Raw genomic sequence first — 15,476 nt, forward strand, 5'->3', positions numbered from 1 at the left:
GTTTCTGCTGCTACAGCCGGCCGAAATACACCGCTTTCCACCAACAGCATTCTTCCTTGTAGTATCCATTATCATTGAACAAATTGCAAAAGATTCAGCAACACAGATGTCCAAAATACTGTGTAATTATGCGATTAAAGCAGACGGCTTTTAGCCATGAGTGGTGCTGGGATAAAATGTCCGCTACAACCAATAACGTCGCAAGCACGCGTCAACATAAGCGTCATCATTCCGCAACGTTTTCAACAGGACACTTCGCAGGAAAATTTAAAATTGCAATTTAGTAAACTAAACCAGCCGTATTGGCATGTGTTGCATGTTAAGATTTCAGCATTGATGTATAAACTATCAGACTTCGTGGTTGGTAGTAGTGGGTTTCAGTTGGCTGGTGGTTAGAGTGTCCGCCCTGAGATTGGTAGGTTGTGAGTTCAAACCCCGGCCGAGTCATACCAAAGACTATAAGAAAAATGGGACCCACTACCTCCCTGCTTGGCACTCAGCATCAAGGGTTGGAATTGGGGGTTGAATCACCATAAATGATTCCCGGGCGCGGCACCGCTGCTGCCCACTGCTCCCCTCACCTCCCAGGGGGTGATCAAGGGGATGGGTCAAATGCAGAGGACAAATTTCACCACACCTTGTGTGTGTGTGACAATCATTGGTACTTTAACTTAACTTTAACTTCAGTAGGCCTTTAAAACAACAGAACATAACTAAGCAAAACGTGACCACAGAACATGACACTGCCTTATTTTAATGAATACATAGGCCAACCACGGTTTTTAATGTTGGTCCTTATGGTGGTACTTGGAGAGCTCGGTTCCTTCTGAGGTGGTACTTTGAGAACCACTGCCCTATGAAATTTCTCTTGACGTTTATTGTTGGATTAGCAGTAATAATAATGTCAGACTTACATGGAAGGCAATACACAGGCTGTAGAAAGTCATGTTGTGTGATAAATATTTCCGTAAACATATTTGTCACTTGCTGACCCAAGCAGGTTTATGAAGAACAACACAATCAGAGGGTAGGCTCGCCTCCAGCAGCCTCCTCTCAGGTTTCTGCCCTGTAGGCTACTTGGTGAGGAAAAGTGCACATTCAGCGATTTTTACTTAAAACAATGTTAAAAAAAATGTGGTTATAATTGTGCAGAAAAGACATTTTCATGATGAGGCAGAGCTTCACCTGAGCGCACATGACTGCAGGGAGAAATCACAGTGTCATGATTCTTTTGGCACGACATGCAGGGCTGATGGTGTCCGTAAGTCTTTTTGAGGCGTGTGTCCCCCATCTGAGAACATCCTGCTTTTGGGGCCTCCGGTACTCAACCCGACTCCTTCCCACTGAGGTAAGAGGTTCAATGTCTGTAAGACCGAAAGCTGTAAGAGCACCTAAAGGCAAACATCAGCAAATGTATTTTATTGTACATTAACAAAACAACAAGAGTACAAAAGTCAGTCAACAGACATTTTTTTTTTGTTCATTTTGGAATTCTTATATTCTGTATTTATAAATCCCACAACTGCAGCAAACCGTTCCTCAGACGAACACGAGGGCAGAAGAAGGCGCAGGATTACAATCAAACTTGCAGAAAGTCTGTCTGCTGGCACGCAGGATCCTTCTGTTGCACAAAAACCAACAAAAACCAAGAAACATTCGGTTGGACTGCAGGAGTCCCGCTGTTTTCTTCCTGCACCTTTTGGCCTTTCCATGTGCTTATTTGCTGTTGTTTTGGCTTCTCAACAAGAGTGCAGCAATAGTTCATGTCCTTCCACAAAATGTATTCTTGGCACATTCAGAGGAGTTAGGCTTTTTGAACAACAGACTATAATGTTTTTTTTTTTGTTTTTTTACTGCTAATCTCTTGCCTGTATCCAGAGCCCACAAAAGCTGAGTACAGACACAGGTATTTACAAACCAAGCGACCAGGGCAGCACATAAATAATCATAATAATACCAAAAGCATAATGAAGAGTCTTGTTTTTTCACAGCATCATGACATGAGTGTCATGTAGGTCACCGTGTCCCCAGTTGAAAGGTGGTGAAAGATGGCGGCATCGAAGGTTAACTTCCAGTCTCTCAGACAAACTTATCTCATTTCCTGCAAAAAAAAAAACACAGCAAAAAACATAATATAAAAGTTTTATAAGTAATTTCATTATGAGAAACACATCACAATAAGAACTTGTTACACCTACTGATGGGTGAAACGATACTGAAGCACTTACTGAAGCACAATGAGTTGTTTTTTTGTTTTTTTTTAAAACACATGAACAATAAAGTTTATCAGAGTGTGTGTTTTTGGGGGCTCATGACTACTTAATGAGATTATTTATTATTTATCCAGAAACATCCATCTAAATTGATTTCAAAGAAAGGACAAATTCCAAAGTGTGGGATCATTTTGATCTCAGACCACCAAATTAAGGAAATGTTCCTCTTTTCAAACTGGAACTGTTTGGCTCACTGACCGGAGTTGCATGTTTGAAATTCCTTTCTGCACAGCAATTTTTTTATTCGCAAGTCAAATGTGTATTTTAGTAATTCAGCAGGTGGCGTCATTATGAGCAAGTGTCAGTGCATTGTCGATACAGCAAGTGAGTGTGCCACACAATCACAATTCATCATTACTCCCACCCACTCTTAAATAATCAGACTAACTCCAGAGTCAGTCTGGTTATTCCAATTAATCATCAATAAATGGTGAGCCAATCAATAATATCAATTATCTGACACGTCTACGTTTACAGTTGATCTTCAACCACCATCAGTGTGTGAATGTGTGTGTGAATGTGTGTGTGAATGGGCGAATGTGGAAATACTGTCAAAGCGCCTTGGGCTCCTTAAAAAGGGGTAGAAAAGCGCTATACAAGTACAACTCATTTACCATTTCAACTGATTAATGATCAATCAAAACAGGAAGTTTGGTGAAAACCATGTTTTAGATCACAATGCTGCACACAGCCTTTGACTTCCAGACAAACGGAAGGACTTAAGGACAGTAAAACCTCCCCGCCTCTGGGTCAAATGTCCAAATAAAGACGTCTGTAACCCAACAGGAAGACGAGGGAAACCTAATCCAGACTTCCTGTGGAAACTTTACTGCAATGAAGGCTTTCATGTTCCCAGCAAGAGGCAGGAAGGGTCAGTTTAAGGGGTGAAGTGTCTTGATCCACAGGAGCAATGACTTGAGACACAGCAGGCACAGAAGATGCTCTGTCTCTACGTGTGTGTCTGAGTGTGTGTGTGTGTGTGTGTGTGTGCGTGTGTGTGTGTGTGTGTGTGTGTGTGGTAAGGCAAGTTGCTTTGCTACACTGCCCTGTCAGATGTGTGTTGTCATAGTGCATACAACAAAACAGCAATGCCGCTCAACAAAAAACAAATTTGCATAACGATCCATGTGTTTTTTTTGTTTTTTTGCTGCAAAATCCGCTGGTTTCATGTTCATTTGTAGTTAGAAGAGTAATAAAATTGTTAAATATATTTTTGGCTTTTTGATTATTTCCCAGGTGGAATAATTATCGTACGTCAATTTTTAATGATTTGAAAAAACAAAAAAATAGACGCAGAAATGTAAATTTATCTGGGATTTTCCCTCATCCACACTATGGATGTGGGCGATACCGGGAATTTTGGTAACGGTTTAATACCAAATAAATACAGCGTTAGTACATCAAATACTGATGCAAAAAGTCATAATTAGGAATGCGCCGATCTGTATTGGACAACTTTTTAATGTCTATCACAAACGTTGGTCCTGTCAGCCGCTCCCCCAAAGTAATAACAATCACCTCCATTAAGGAGAATTTCTTTGTATCCCAAGTATTAATATACATAATACAACAATCTAAAACAATGTGATAGTAAACAAATTAAAGATCATTCCCTTATTACATTCTACTATACACAGAAAAAAATCCCTATTACAGATTAACAAAAAAAGTCAAAAGAATACAAACATTAAAATGTAAACAAAACAACTAAACTGCTGGACGTTTTGGAGAAAAACTGCAACAAAAACTTCGCCCTGTCATGCTAGTATCGATCCAATACCTATGCCCACCTTAGTGTCGACACTATCGATATTTAGATCCATACCCCCAGCACTTGTACAGATGATACTAACAAGTCCAAATATAGCATGGGGACTAAGCTTTGGAATACTAAAAACACTTGGTCTGCATTCGTGCTTGTAATGACAACATTGCTAATATTTGGTTAATATTTACTGTAAGTCACAATATGTTTAAAGAGTATTGTTTGCGGGTTTTGGATGATTATTAGAGTTTTGTGGGCAAAATAGAAAGCCCCCATAAATTCTATTGTTAGCTGACTTTATTTATTTGGTTACGACTTAGAATGCATAAAAATGGTAAAATATGTTTTCATGTCTTATATGGAGATCATAAATGATAGACAGCACATCTCTTTCTAATTTCCCGTATGACTGATCTGCTACTATGGTCGGTGTGCACAAGTGTTACTCCAGTGACGTCAATCTCTGGAAATAGTCTAAAATATTCGTTGTGGAATATTCAAAATAAATGACTGAATTTGAGTCATTTTGTGATGTTAAGACAGTATTTTCACATACTTTGTGGATTGTAAATACAACTGGATATAGTTTAAATGATAAAATGAAAACACAATTAAGCATATAAAGTCAAAATGTTTTTGCACTCTACTGGTACTTTAAAGATGTCAAGAAAAACATTTTTGTGGGATGTTGTCACAAGAAGGTTTAAGTCGGGACTTTGGGAAGAACATTCAAAAAGATGGCCTGTTTTATCCTTTTCTAAACAATAGCAGTATGCAAAAATCTGATCACAAATGAGTACGCAAAAGTACACGAAGCTGGACATGCCAGGTCCCGAACAGAGAATGCAGCAGAGCTTTCCATTCAGTGGGCACAGCTTGCAGTACCATTAAAGACGTGGGCTTGTGTGAGCGAGCCTGCAGGAGGTCCATTTCAAAGCAGCACTCCCGTCGTGAAGCATTCTCCCGGGAGCACACAGACACACATTATTGTTTCTTACTGTGCACCCTCCCCTGACTCGATGGTCAAATTAGATAAGATGTACTGCTTAAGCCTGAGAGTGAGTTACAGTAAGGAATGGAGTAGCCAACCATTTGATGCACTTGTATTAAAAGATGCTAGAAGATGTTTGATTCATGGTGCGTATGAAATACTGTCTTTTCTTCATAACTACTTGGATGCTCCAGTTCCTAAAACCATCGTAATTATGTCTGGCATCCTACCTCGTTATACTTCCTGGCGCCGTTGACTCCTCGGGAGCCCGTGGAGCCTCGGGATGAGGAGCTTCCTGTGGTCGAACAGTTAGTGGACATCTGATTCCTGGAAAGGTAAGGATGTGCTGCTGTAAAATACAAGGGAGACATCATGTGGTTAATATTGTCCATGCTGTAGATGTATAGTACACTGAGGCGAAATTACACTAACATATAGTACAGAAAATAAGCTTGGCTTCTCTCTACTCCTTTTTGAACATCTTTCAACGTTCTTAACTACAAACATAGTTAAAGGCACACTAATTATTTACCAGGTTCTCCATCATTTTGATGTGACTATCCTTCACATCTTTCTTTCATTGCCAATCAGCCCTGATCTAAAAGTGTGTACAGTCAAACATTGGTTTTATTTTGCCCCGCTTTTCAAGTGTTGCTGAAAAAGTTCTGCGAATATTTCGCCCGAAATAGTCATTTGGGTGAATTCAGTGCCCTAAAAAAACAATTCCATTGTTAGTGGCTGAGTCATTGTACTTATTTTTTTGTAAAATAAAGTTGCGAGTGCCAGCGCTTTGATAAAGATGGTGAGAAACACATCGGCCACTAGTCTTCAATAAAATTGAAATTGATGTTAAATGTTCATGTATCTATTTCAAATGCCATTTTTTGGGAGTCTGAAATTGATTATTTATTTTCATTATTACTTATTTGCAAACATTGCTTCTTTTTTAAGAGAAATACAGGTATTCTTCTTTTTTTCTCAATAAAATGTTCCATAAAATACAAAGTTGTTTGTGTTTTGTATGTTTCACGTTTCTTTACGAACTTGAAATGTATTTAATACATTAAAATGTTCCACGTAATATTGCAACTCATTTCTCTTAATATACTAACTTTACTCATAAAATTACTGCTTTTTCTTTCACTTGTGCTATTTGTTAATTTTCTTGTTTAATTTTACTTTTAGAATACGCAAACAGACTGTATTTAATGAAGTATTTTCATAGTCGAATCAGACCCCTCCCAAGTGAATCGTCAACTATTCTCAGACACTCATAATGGCAACCATTAAAAAACAAAATGCATTGCAAACGGCCCTCATTCAGCAATTGTCTTACACCTAGTAGCCATTGAATGCATGCTAATGATCTATGCACACCATAAGAAAACATTTTAGTCACCCATCAATATCCTTATATAGACATTATATTTTGCTGCATGAACAATGTTACAAGCCTTCTAAAGGACTGATATGGTGTCAGTGCTGAGTTGTGTCATTTTATAGGACTTTTCCTCTCTTCCCAACACATACTAAACGTCCACAATACATTAGGCAATGCACAAGGAAATCACTAAAAACACGGTGATGCAGCAAATCGTGACGGTCTTACTTTCAGCATGTCTTTGTCCAGAGCCTTTGCGCTGGTGGCTGACGCTGCTGTATTCGCTCCTCTCCAGGGAGGACAAGGAGCCATTTGTCATTTTACAGGCCTCCATGCATGTCCGTGAGCCCTGCAACCTGTCCTCCTCTGGGGGCGGCTCTGGTGGTGGGGGCAGGTCTGTAAAACAGAATCATGTGTAGTTGTTCAGAGTTCACAATGAGCAGCAATTATGATAACGAATTCCATGCGTCTGTTGTTCTCGGAACAAAACATTAACGGACCCAAGAGTCAAACTAAAGTCTTATTGATCTCCAGAAAATAAGAATATTTTGAAAAGAACCGAAAATTATTACATTTGTCGAGTTGACTTGAATTATGACAGAATTAAACAAAGGAACACAAAATGCCTACACATAATAGTAGGAAGTAGGAAGATGCGAAGCAATTGTCTCTTAAAATGTTATTTAAAATTTTTTAATTACGTTTTAAATTGTTTATTTCCACAGGCATTGTTTAATAAACATAAAACTTAGGCCTCAGTGTTGACTGCTGATGTACGCCACAGACAACGTAAGCGTGATACATTCTCTCATTTGTATGGCGATCTGTATATCAAGAAGCTTTTTCACCCAGTTTCATAAGCAATCCTCCAATGTTATATAGTTCTAATTTATTGATCAATATTCTGCTACATTTTAAATTAAAGCAGTTTTTAAATTGTTGATTGTTTCCAGTCTTATTAAATTTGCACAAGTTAATCTTATTTTTGTTTTTCCTGGAACATTACCAGATTGAGATGATCAATTAATTGCTGGACTATGTTGAAATCTCTTTAATAAGGTTTTCAATCATTTCAATTTCAATTGCATCACAGCCAAATGTTTAAGATTTGTGTTCATAATATCAGTACATTTCTCTTCTATCACTGCAATTAAGAGCATTAAACTGAAATTTTGGTCCATAATCTTCTTGGGTAGGAAACATGAAGTATCTATATGGCAATGCGGAATAGCAATATACCTCAATACTTTTTGTAACAATATCAAATTGATTTTTAATGTCTTAATATAGATGCAAAAAATATTACATTTTTACTACTTTTTTACTCAGTTTATCCAATTAATTATTATTGCTGTCATCTACTTTACATTACATATATAAAACTGGTATTTTAAGGTGCATTTCAAATTGATCAGCGAGCTATATAGAATATTGCAATATCGTATCGTGACTCAAGTATCGTGATACCTGAAGTCATTCTCAATACTCAGTTCTATATCATTCCAGTCCTCAAATGACAAAGCATTTGATGTATTTTCTTTCAGATCTGGTCAAATTTTTCATATTATTGGATGTAAAATTTAGTGTTTTATTTGTGATTCAAAAGATGATGGTAGTCGTCACATACGAAAATACATTTTTGGTTCTGTGAATAACCTTTGTAGACATTCTAATACACATTTAAATCATTATTAAGGTTTTAGAAACTATCAAAATGTCTACTGGTTCTGAAATATATATTTGCGTGCAACCATATGTACCAATATTTTTGCAACTTTCTTGGTCACAAGAATTGAAATCTGCAAATGCTGTGAAAATTCCAATAATTCTAAAGGTTTATCTGGAATTTTTGTGAATTTTATCTGAAAAAAATCTTGAACTTTACCAGCAGGAACAGCTCACATTGAGGAGAAAAATGAGACTACCTTCATTGACTGAGTACATAATGGAAAAGTAAATACATTAGAATTAGTGATGTACCAATCCTGATCATCCTTCACAGAGACTACTCCTCACCACCACGATGGCAAAAAATAAAGTATGTTTCTTTTAAGTACACTATCACTGGAGGACTACAGAAAAAAAAATGACTAAGCATGGCACACACGCACGCACTCACACAAACCCCAAACTATTTAAATGCATAAGCCACTTTAGTTTGTTAAAAACAATTGTATGTAGCATTTAATAACACAAATATAATACATCATCTGATTTGGAACAATACTACCAACTTCTAAATTCAACACGATAAGTGTTATAAAAATGTTTAATTGTGTTTACTTTAGTTACTTGCTATAAAACATTTTCAATTCTATAATCGACTGCAGTGATTCTCAAACTGTGGGGCCTCCATCTAGTGGTTTGCCAACGAATCACTTGATTAAAATACAGTGTTTATTTTGCTATATTCAAACAAAGTGTTACTGTTCAAACTGTGTTGTATTGCAGTGGCCAAAAATATTTAATATACTTGTTAAATTAAACCGTTGCCTTGTTTTAATTGAAACTTTGGCCTACTATGTTACTGTTTTATTGTTGGTTATTATGGAGAGTACTTTGAGAGCCATTTTTTTCTGAGGTGGTACTTGGTTAAAAAAACTTTGGGATCCAGTGTTCTCTTGTCAAAATATCAAATTGGGAGACAAAATCAGTTTGGATCGCAGGCCAAGAAGTTGGAATGGGAATAGATGCCAAAAATGATGATCGGGACACCCCTAATTACAATAAATAAATATGTTTGAATGGTTGTTCAATGGCTCACCAACAAAATATCTATATAAACACTCACCTCCTTGTATTTCTCTCCTGTATGCCTTTTTTTTCACTCGAACTTTTTGGTTGGAAGGAGACCATGTATCTGCTGGGGATGGGTGACTGTGCACTGAGTTATGAAAAAGTGGGGGAACAAAAATAAAACCACCATTAGAAAAAGTATACTTCTGAATGACATATTGAAATGAAAAACATGTGATATTGGGTTTGCTTGAATGCTTTATTAGCTCATCACCAGCCATAAATTTACCGGGTGTATTTGAGATGACGTCGTCTTCATTCGGATACACCCCCTGGCTATGTTGGCAGTGCTGGGCAGGACTTCGGCATTGCGGCGGGCAGACATCTGATGAGCCGAGATGTTGTTGGCTGGAAGAGTTGGATTGCGTGAGTGGTGGACTTGGTGCCCGGGGAACTGGCACTGGACCACATGGTAACCTTCTGCTGTAAGGAGAAAAGGCAAGACAGGAACAGAATCTGAGACTATTTTTTTGTTAGGTTTTTGGTGGAATTTACAGTGAAACAGCTTGCAGAGAAATACCATCTGCAGAGGCAATAAACAGTAGGTTGGCAGTTGAGGGTAGACGCTTTTAACATAGCGTGGAACATGGCGGAAGCACCATCCTGAACTTGAGCAAGGGGTTATTGGAACTTCTGTATACTAAATAAAATACAGGTATATATATATATATATATATATATATATATATATATATATATATATATATATATATATGTATATATATATATATATATATATATATATATATATATACACAGACTGTTTTTCGGACTATAAGTCGCAATTTTTTTCATAGTTTGGCCAGGGGTGCGACATATACTCGGGAGCGACTTATGTGTGAAATTATTAACACATTACTGTAAAATATCAACTAATATGTGGAGAGGCGGAGCCGATGGCGGGGCGGGGCGGGACACTCTTTGGCCCTGCTCAAGATGGCGGCGAGGAGGCGGAGAATGCAGCGGAACGAGGAGGCGGGGCGTGACACACACACCGGTTCACAATCTGCCTATCTCTTCGCAGTGTTTAAGAGGGGAGAGGGAAGAGCGATCAAGGAAAGAGGAGTTGGAGTGTGCGCAGCACTGAGGAGAGCGATCAGAGAGCGAGCCATGAGAGCCACAGAGCGACCGAGAACAGCACAAGAAAGACACGGCTGACTGAAAAGGAGACCGGCGCGAGCAGTGGAGGAGGAGCTGAAAGAGCGACCGACCGACACTGCGAGCAGCCTTTATTTATTGAAAAAAAAAAAAGAGTCAAACCTGTGCGAAGTGATGTCGTTCCTGTATGGTCCACGCAACCCACACTATGACAGCTTAAGACGGTCACAAATATTATTTAGCGTATTCACCTAAGAGACTAGACATATATGATTTCATCAGATTTAGCAATTAGGAATGTCAAATTGTTTGGTAAACGTATAGCATGTTCTATATCTTATAGTTATTTGAATGACTCTTACCATAATATGTTACGTTAACATACCAGGCACCTTCTCAGTTGGTTATTTTTGCGTCATATAACGTACACTTATTCAGCCTGTTGTTCACTATTCTTTATTTATTTTAAATTGCCTTTTAAATGTCTATTCTTGGTGTTGGGTTTTATCAAATACATTTCCCCCCAAAATGCGACTTATACTCCAGTGCAACGTATATATGTTTTTTTCCTTCTTTATTATGCATTTTTGGCAGGTGCGACTTATACTTCGAAAAAATACGATATATATATATATATATATATATATATATATATATATATATATATATATATATATATATGCTGCTATAATTTTATAGTTTAAAATTAGCTCCATGTCTAACACTGACACATTTACAAAAATTTTTATGAATATGTGCTGTGTTTGTTTTATATAAATACATAAAATAACAAATTGAGGAGGAATGCTTACCTGTAATAAAGTCAATAACGTATATATGAAATGGTCTGTGCATGAACTACATTTGATACATTTTTTGTCAGATTTTCAAAAATATGTAAAGCAGATACAATCAGATACATCACGTCAACACACACCACAAAAGCCTCTGCGATGCTTTGTTTTGAACAGACTCTAATTTTTAACAGACCTACAATTTTAATGGGAGAGCGCCTAATCAATTCCTTGAATTGAATTGAATGTAATGTATTTTTGTGCTAAAGCAAATTCATGGGAGAGAGATGCCAATATATTGTTATAAGAGGCCAGTAATCAGTTTGCTGCAAAATGTTGTACTAAGCACCTGTCATTCATTAGTTGACATGTTACATGTGGTTATTCACAAAAAATGGGGCCTTAAGTATAATGTGTGATCTGCGTATAGGGAGGGGCATCCCTAAGTAGGAGTCACCTGGTCTGTTACAGTTCTAAGTCAGCTGCTTTGTAGCCGAAAATATTTGTGTGTGGTGGTGGTGCGCCTCCATAGTGGTCTCCTCACACTTCCGAGCTATCGACACTGACCCCTCCCACCATGCGTACTGGCGGCGGGTCACCACTGATTTACTAATAAAGCCATCATTGTCATGCAATCCAAACACATTCATGCAGGAGCGAGCCAGTCCATGTACCGTGACAGATGCTGGCTATCCTGTTGGTTAAGGCGGGGCAGGTCCTGGGTAGCCCGTGTCTCCTCGTGGGGAGATGGGGTGAGAGTCGCGGTTGACTGGTGACCGTAGGAGGTTGCTGGAGAGGAGGCATCATTTCTCTGGCAGGGGCCTTCTTCGCAGCCCTCCATCAGGTAGGTCCTCTCCGGCAGAGGAGGACACCACTCCTCATTTGAGCTACAAGCACAAAGAACCGAATATAGATGTAAATATATTTTTCGTCCAGTTTTCTCCAATATGGAATAGAAGCTTTAGCACCATTTACGTAATACGTTCTTCTCACCCTTGCTCGAGGGGTTCTTCATCTTGGTCACACTGTTCCAGCTCTCCAACCGGGGGAGGAGGAGGCAAGGTCTCCATCCATGTCCAAGATGGGGTCTTAACAGCCTTACCCATTGCCTTCTGCTTTGGCTTACCTAGAAACCAGGCAAGGATAGGATTAACATATCATAAACAAAAAGCACATGTAATAAACTACACAAAACTAAAAGATAATTGGACAAAAAAGACACAACATCCATCTATCCATTTTCTACCGCTTGTCCATCTTAGTGACGCGGAGAGCTGAAGCTTATCCCAGCTGCACTCGGGTGGGCACTCTTGAAAAGTCGCCAACTCATCGCAGACAGACAACATTCACACTCACATTCACACACTGGGACCAATTTAGTGTTGCCAATCAACCTATCCCCAGGTGCATGTCTTTGAAGGTGGGAGGAAGCCGGCGTACACGGAGGGAACCCACGCATTAACGAGGAGAAGATGCAAACTCCACATAGAAGGATCCCGAGCCTGGGGATCGAACCCAGGACCTTCATATTGTGAGGAACAAGCATTAACTCTTGTTTCACTGCGCTGCCCAACATACAAACACAATAAAGAACAGTTCCTAAAGAATATTAGAGGATCAAAACTATGACATCATACAGTTATTATTATATAGTTGTAAGTTATTATTATATAGTAGATAAGTAATATCCTCTAAAGCTATTAGTAACCACTTTACAATAAGGAAATCCATATGAAAGAGTTTATAATTGCTATATTTGTATTAAATATCAGAGTGTTGGCTCACGACACTACCAACACACATCCTATCCTCCATAGGGTAATATATAAGAATGGGGTGTCCAAAGTGTGATCCACATCTTGAATACAGAATATTCTACAACTACAATATACTTCAAGCAAAATGGGAGTGTTAACAAACAAATTTAATAATGGTATGGTATGGTTAATTTTGAACACACATTAAACAAATTACATTTAAGAACATCACATTTACACTTGCGCTGTATAAACTCCAATTTTTTTTTTGTATTTTAGTAAAGTCATTTACAAAAGCTAAACATGGTAGGTTATTTGGCTACTAGATGAGAGCAACACACAACAGCAAAACACACAATACCAAACAAGCCAGACATACGTAATAAGTATCCTTAATTGAGCAATACTACTGTCTAATATGAACAAATATCAGATAATTACAGTTGTATATTACTCACAAATACAAAGTCTCCAAGGCAGAAAAAGCATATTAGAAAGTATTCAGTAACAAATGTGTCCACATCATTTCCTTTACTGCATCATGAACTAAACGTAATGAATTATTGTGGACACTGAATATCACCAAAAACAATTACCATTACACAAGACAGCATAAGTCCATTTTCGACACACTGTAAAAAAAAATTAAGGAAAAAAACGGTCATCTACTGGCAGCTACGGCTGCCAAACGAAAACCATAAAATTAAAGTAAAACACTGTAAACAAAATAATGATCAAAAACATTATATTTACAGAAATTTTCATGAAACGTTTTGCGGAAAAATATCGTAATTTTACAGATTTTTACTAAATTATTAGGATCAACCACCTTTAATAAAGTGACGATGCAAACAGGTCTGCAGAAGGATACCTTTATTCTACAGAGTTTTTCCAAATTGTTACGATCAACCAACTTTAATGAAGTGATAATGCTGGCAGTTCCACAGAAAAATACCATTATTTTACAGATTTTTTCTGAATTGTTAAGATCAGGGGTTTCAAACTCAATATGCCTGGGGGCCACTGGATGCCGAAACAACGTGATAAGTGGATTCACCTTCTTTGAATGGCTATTTCGACCTAGCAAAATGCTTGCCAATCGACCCGATTTTAACGAGAGAGTTCCTGAGAACCTCACAAATGATTGTCCCGATATCGACCGGACAAGTATTTTTAGGTGGTGCCGTGACAGCACTGCATCCTTTCGTCACGTTCGCTCATTCACCAAATAAGCAGCGTGCCGACTGAGAAGCACGTTGGACATACAATATTGACTGCAAGACATACTTGATCAACAGCCATACAGATCACACTGACGGTAGCTGTACAAACAACTTTAAAAATAAAAATATACATAGTTTGTCATTACTGGCATATTACTTAAAATAACAGGTGGTGTGTTTATTTACAGATAATGTTCTTCAATTCTACAGTTTTATAACCTATTTGAAAAAATAGAAAAATTACAGTAGAAATTTAGAGTAAATTAACCATAAAAATAGGATATTTTTTTACAGTGCAGTTAATGATAAATAGATCAGTGTTTTTATTTCCTACCATTGTTATTTGGGTAATTTCATTTGATCAACATTTCACACTACGAAATACTACAAGTATGCATGATTTCTGCTGATGTCAAATTAATATTTGTTTTGGCCAATACTCGGTGCCCCTTAATCAGTACTGTATCGGAAATGAAAAAGTTGTTTCGGGACACCCCTTGTATCATTAAAATATTTTTAATAAATGTAACCTTATTGCAAACTGCTACCAAACTCTTTTATACCCCTTAAAGGCATACCGAAACCCACTACTACCCACCACGCAGTCTGATAGTTTATATATCAATGATGAAATATTAACATTGCAACACATGCCAATACGGCCTTTTTAGTTTACTAAATTACAATTTTAAATTTCCCGGGAGTTTTATCCTGGAAACGTCGTGTAACGATGACGTGTACGCAAGACGTCACGGGTTTTTAGGAAGTATGAGCGCTGCACACACACACAGCTAAATGTCATCTGCTTAAACAGCAGAATTACAAAGTATTTTGGAGATCTGTGTTGCTGAATCTTTTGCAATTTGTTTAGTTAATATTGTAGAAGTCACAGTAGAAAGATGGAGTTGGGAAGCTTTAGCCTTTAGCCACACAAACACACGGTGATTCCTTGTTTAAAGTTCCTGGAGGTGAAACGTTACTATGGATCAGAGCGCGGTCAAGCGAACATGAATCAAGACGGAATGTCAACCAGCAGGTTTCGGTGAGAAAATTGTGGTTAAAAAGTCGCTTCTTACCGGAGAAAAGCTGAACTTGTGTTGCCATGCAGCTGCCGTCGACTCCCCTGAGACACTGCGCGTCAACACACCCGTGGAGACACCCTTCCGACTATCAGGTACTATTTAACTCACTAAAACACTAGCAACACAATAGAAAGATAAGGGATTTCCCAGAATTATCCTATTAAATGTGTCTAAAAACATCGGAATCCGTCGCAATTGCGTTTTTTTTTTTTTTACTTTTTTTTTTCTAGACTGTCGTTATCAATATCCTCAAACACGAATCTTTCACCCTCGCTCAAATTAATGGGGAAATTGTCGTTTTCTCGGTCCGAATAGC

The 15,476-nt window shown here is 37.9% G+C and overlaps 1 protein-coding gene across 2 annotated transcripts in view; it reads right to left on the reverse strand.

Moving 5' to 3' along the window:
* Positions 1 to 1,403: 1,403 nt before the first annotated feature.
* robo3 (roundabout, axon guidance receptor, homolog 3 (Drosophila)) overlaps positions 1,404 to 15,476 on the reverse strand; it is a 251,253-nt gene continuing 237,180 nt past the window's right edge. The window contains exons 21-27 of one of the 2 annotated variants that reach the window (XM_061898046.1): positions 12,092 to 12,224; positions 11,773 to 11,985; positions 9,436 to 9,626; positions 9,202 to 9,294; positions 6,639 to 6,806; positions 5,260 to 5,378; positions 1,404 to 2,101 (exon numbers count right to left, since the gene is read on the reverse strand). In XM_061898046.1, coding sequence (XP_061754030.1) covers positions 2,090 to 2,101; positions 5,260 to 5,378; positions 6,639 to 6,806; positions 9,202 to 9,294; positions 9,436 to 9,626; positions 11,773 to 11,985; positions 12,092 to 12,224 — 929 coding nt within the window. In that variant the 3' untranslated portion in view covers positions 1,404 to 2,089. Of the gene's footprint in view, positions 2,102 to 5,259; positions 5,379 to 6,638; positions 6,807 to 9,201; positions 9,295 to 9,435; positions 9,630 to 11,772; positions 11,986 to 12,091; positions 12,225 to 15,476 lie in introns of both variants that reach the window. The other variant, XM_061898045.1, reaches the window with a different exon arrangement.

The sequence above is a fragment of the Nerophis ophidion genome, linkage group LG04, assembly GCF_033978795.1.
Source record: "Nerophis ophidion isolate RoL-2023_Sa linkage group LG04, RoL_Noph_v1.0, whole genome shotgun sequence".
Lineage (NCBI taxonomy): Eukaryota > Metazoa > Chordata > Actinopteri > Syngnathiformes > Syngnathidae > Nerophis > Nerophis ophidion.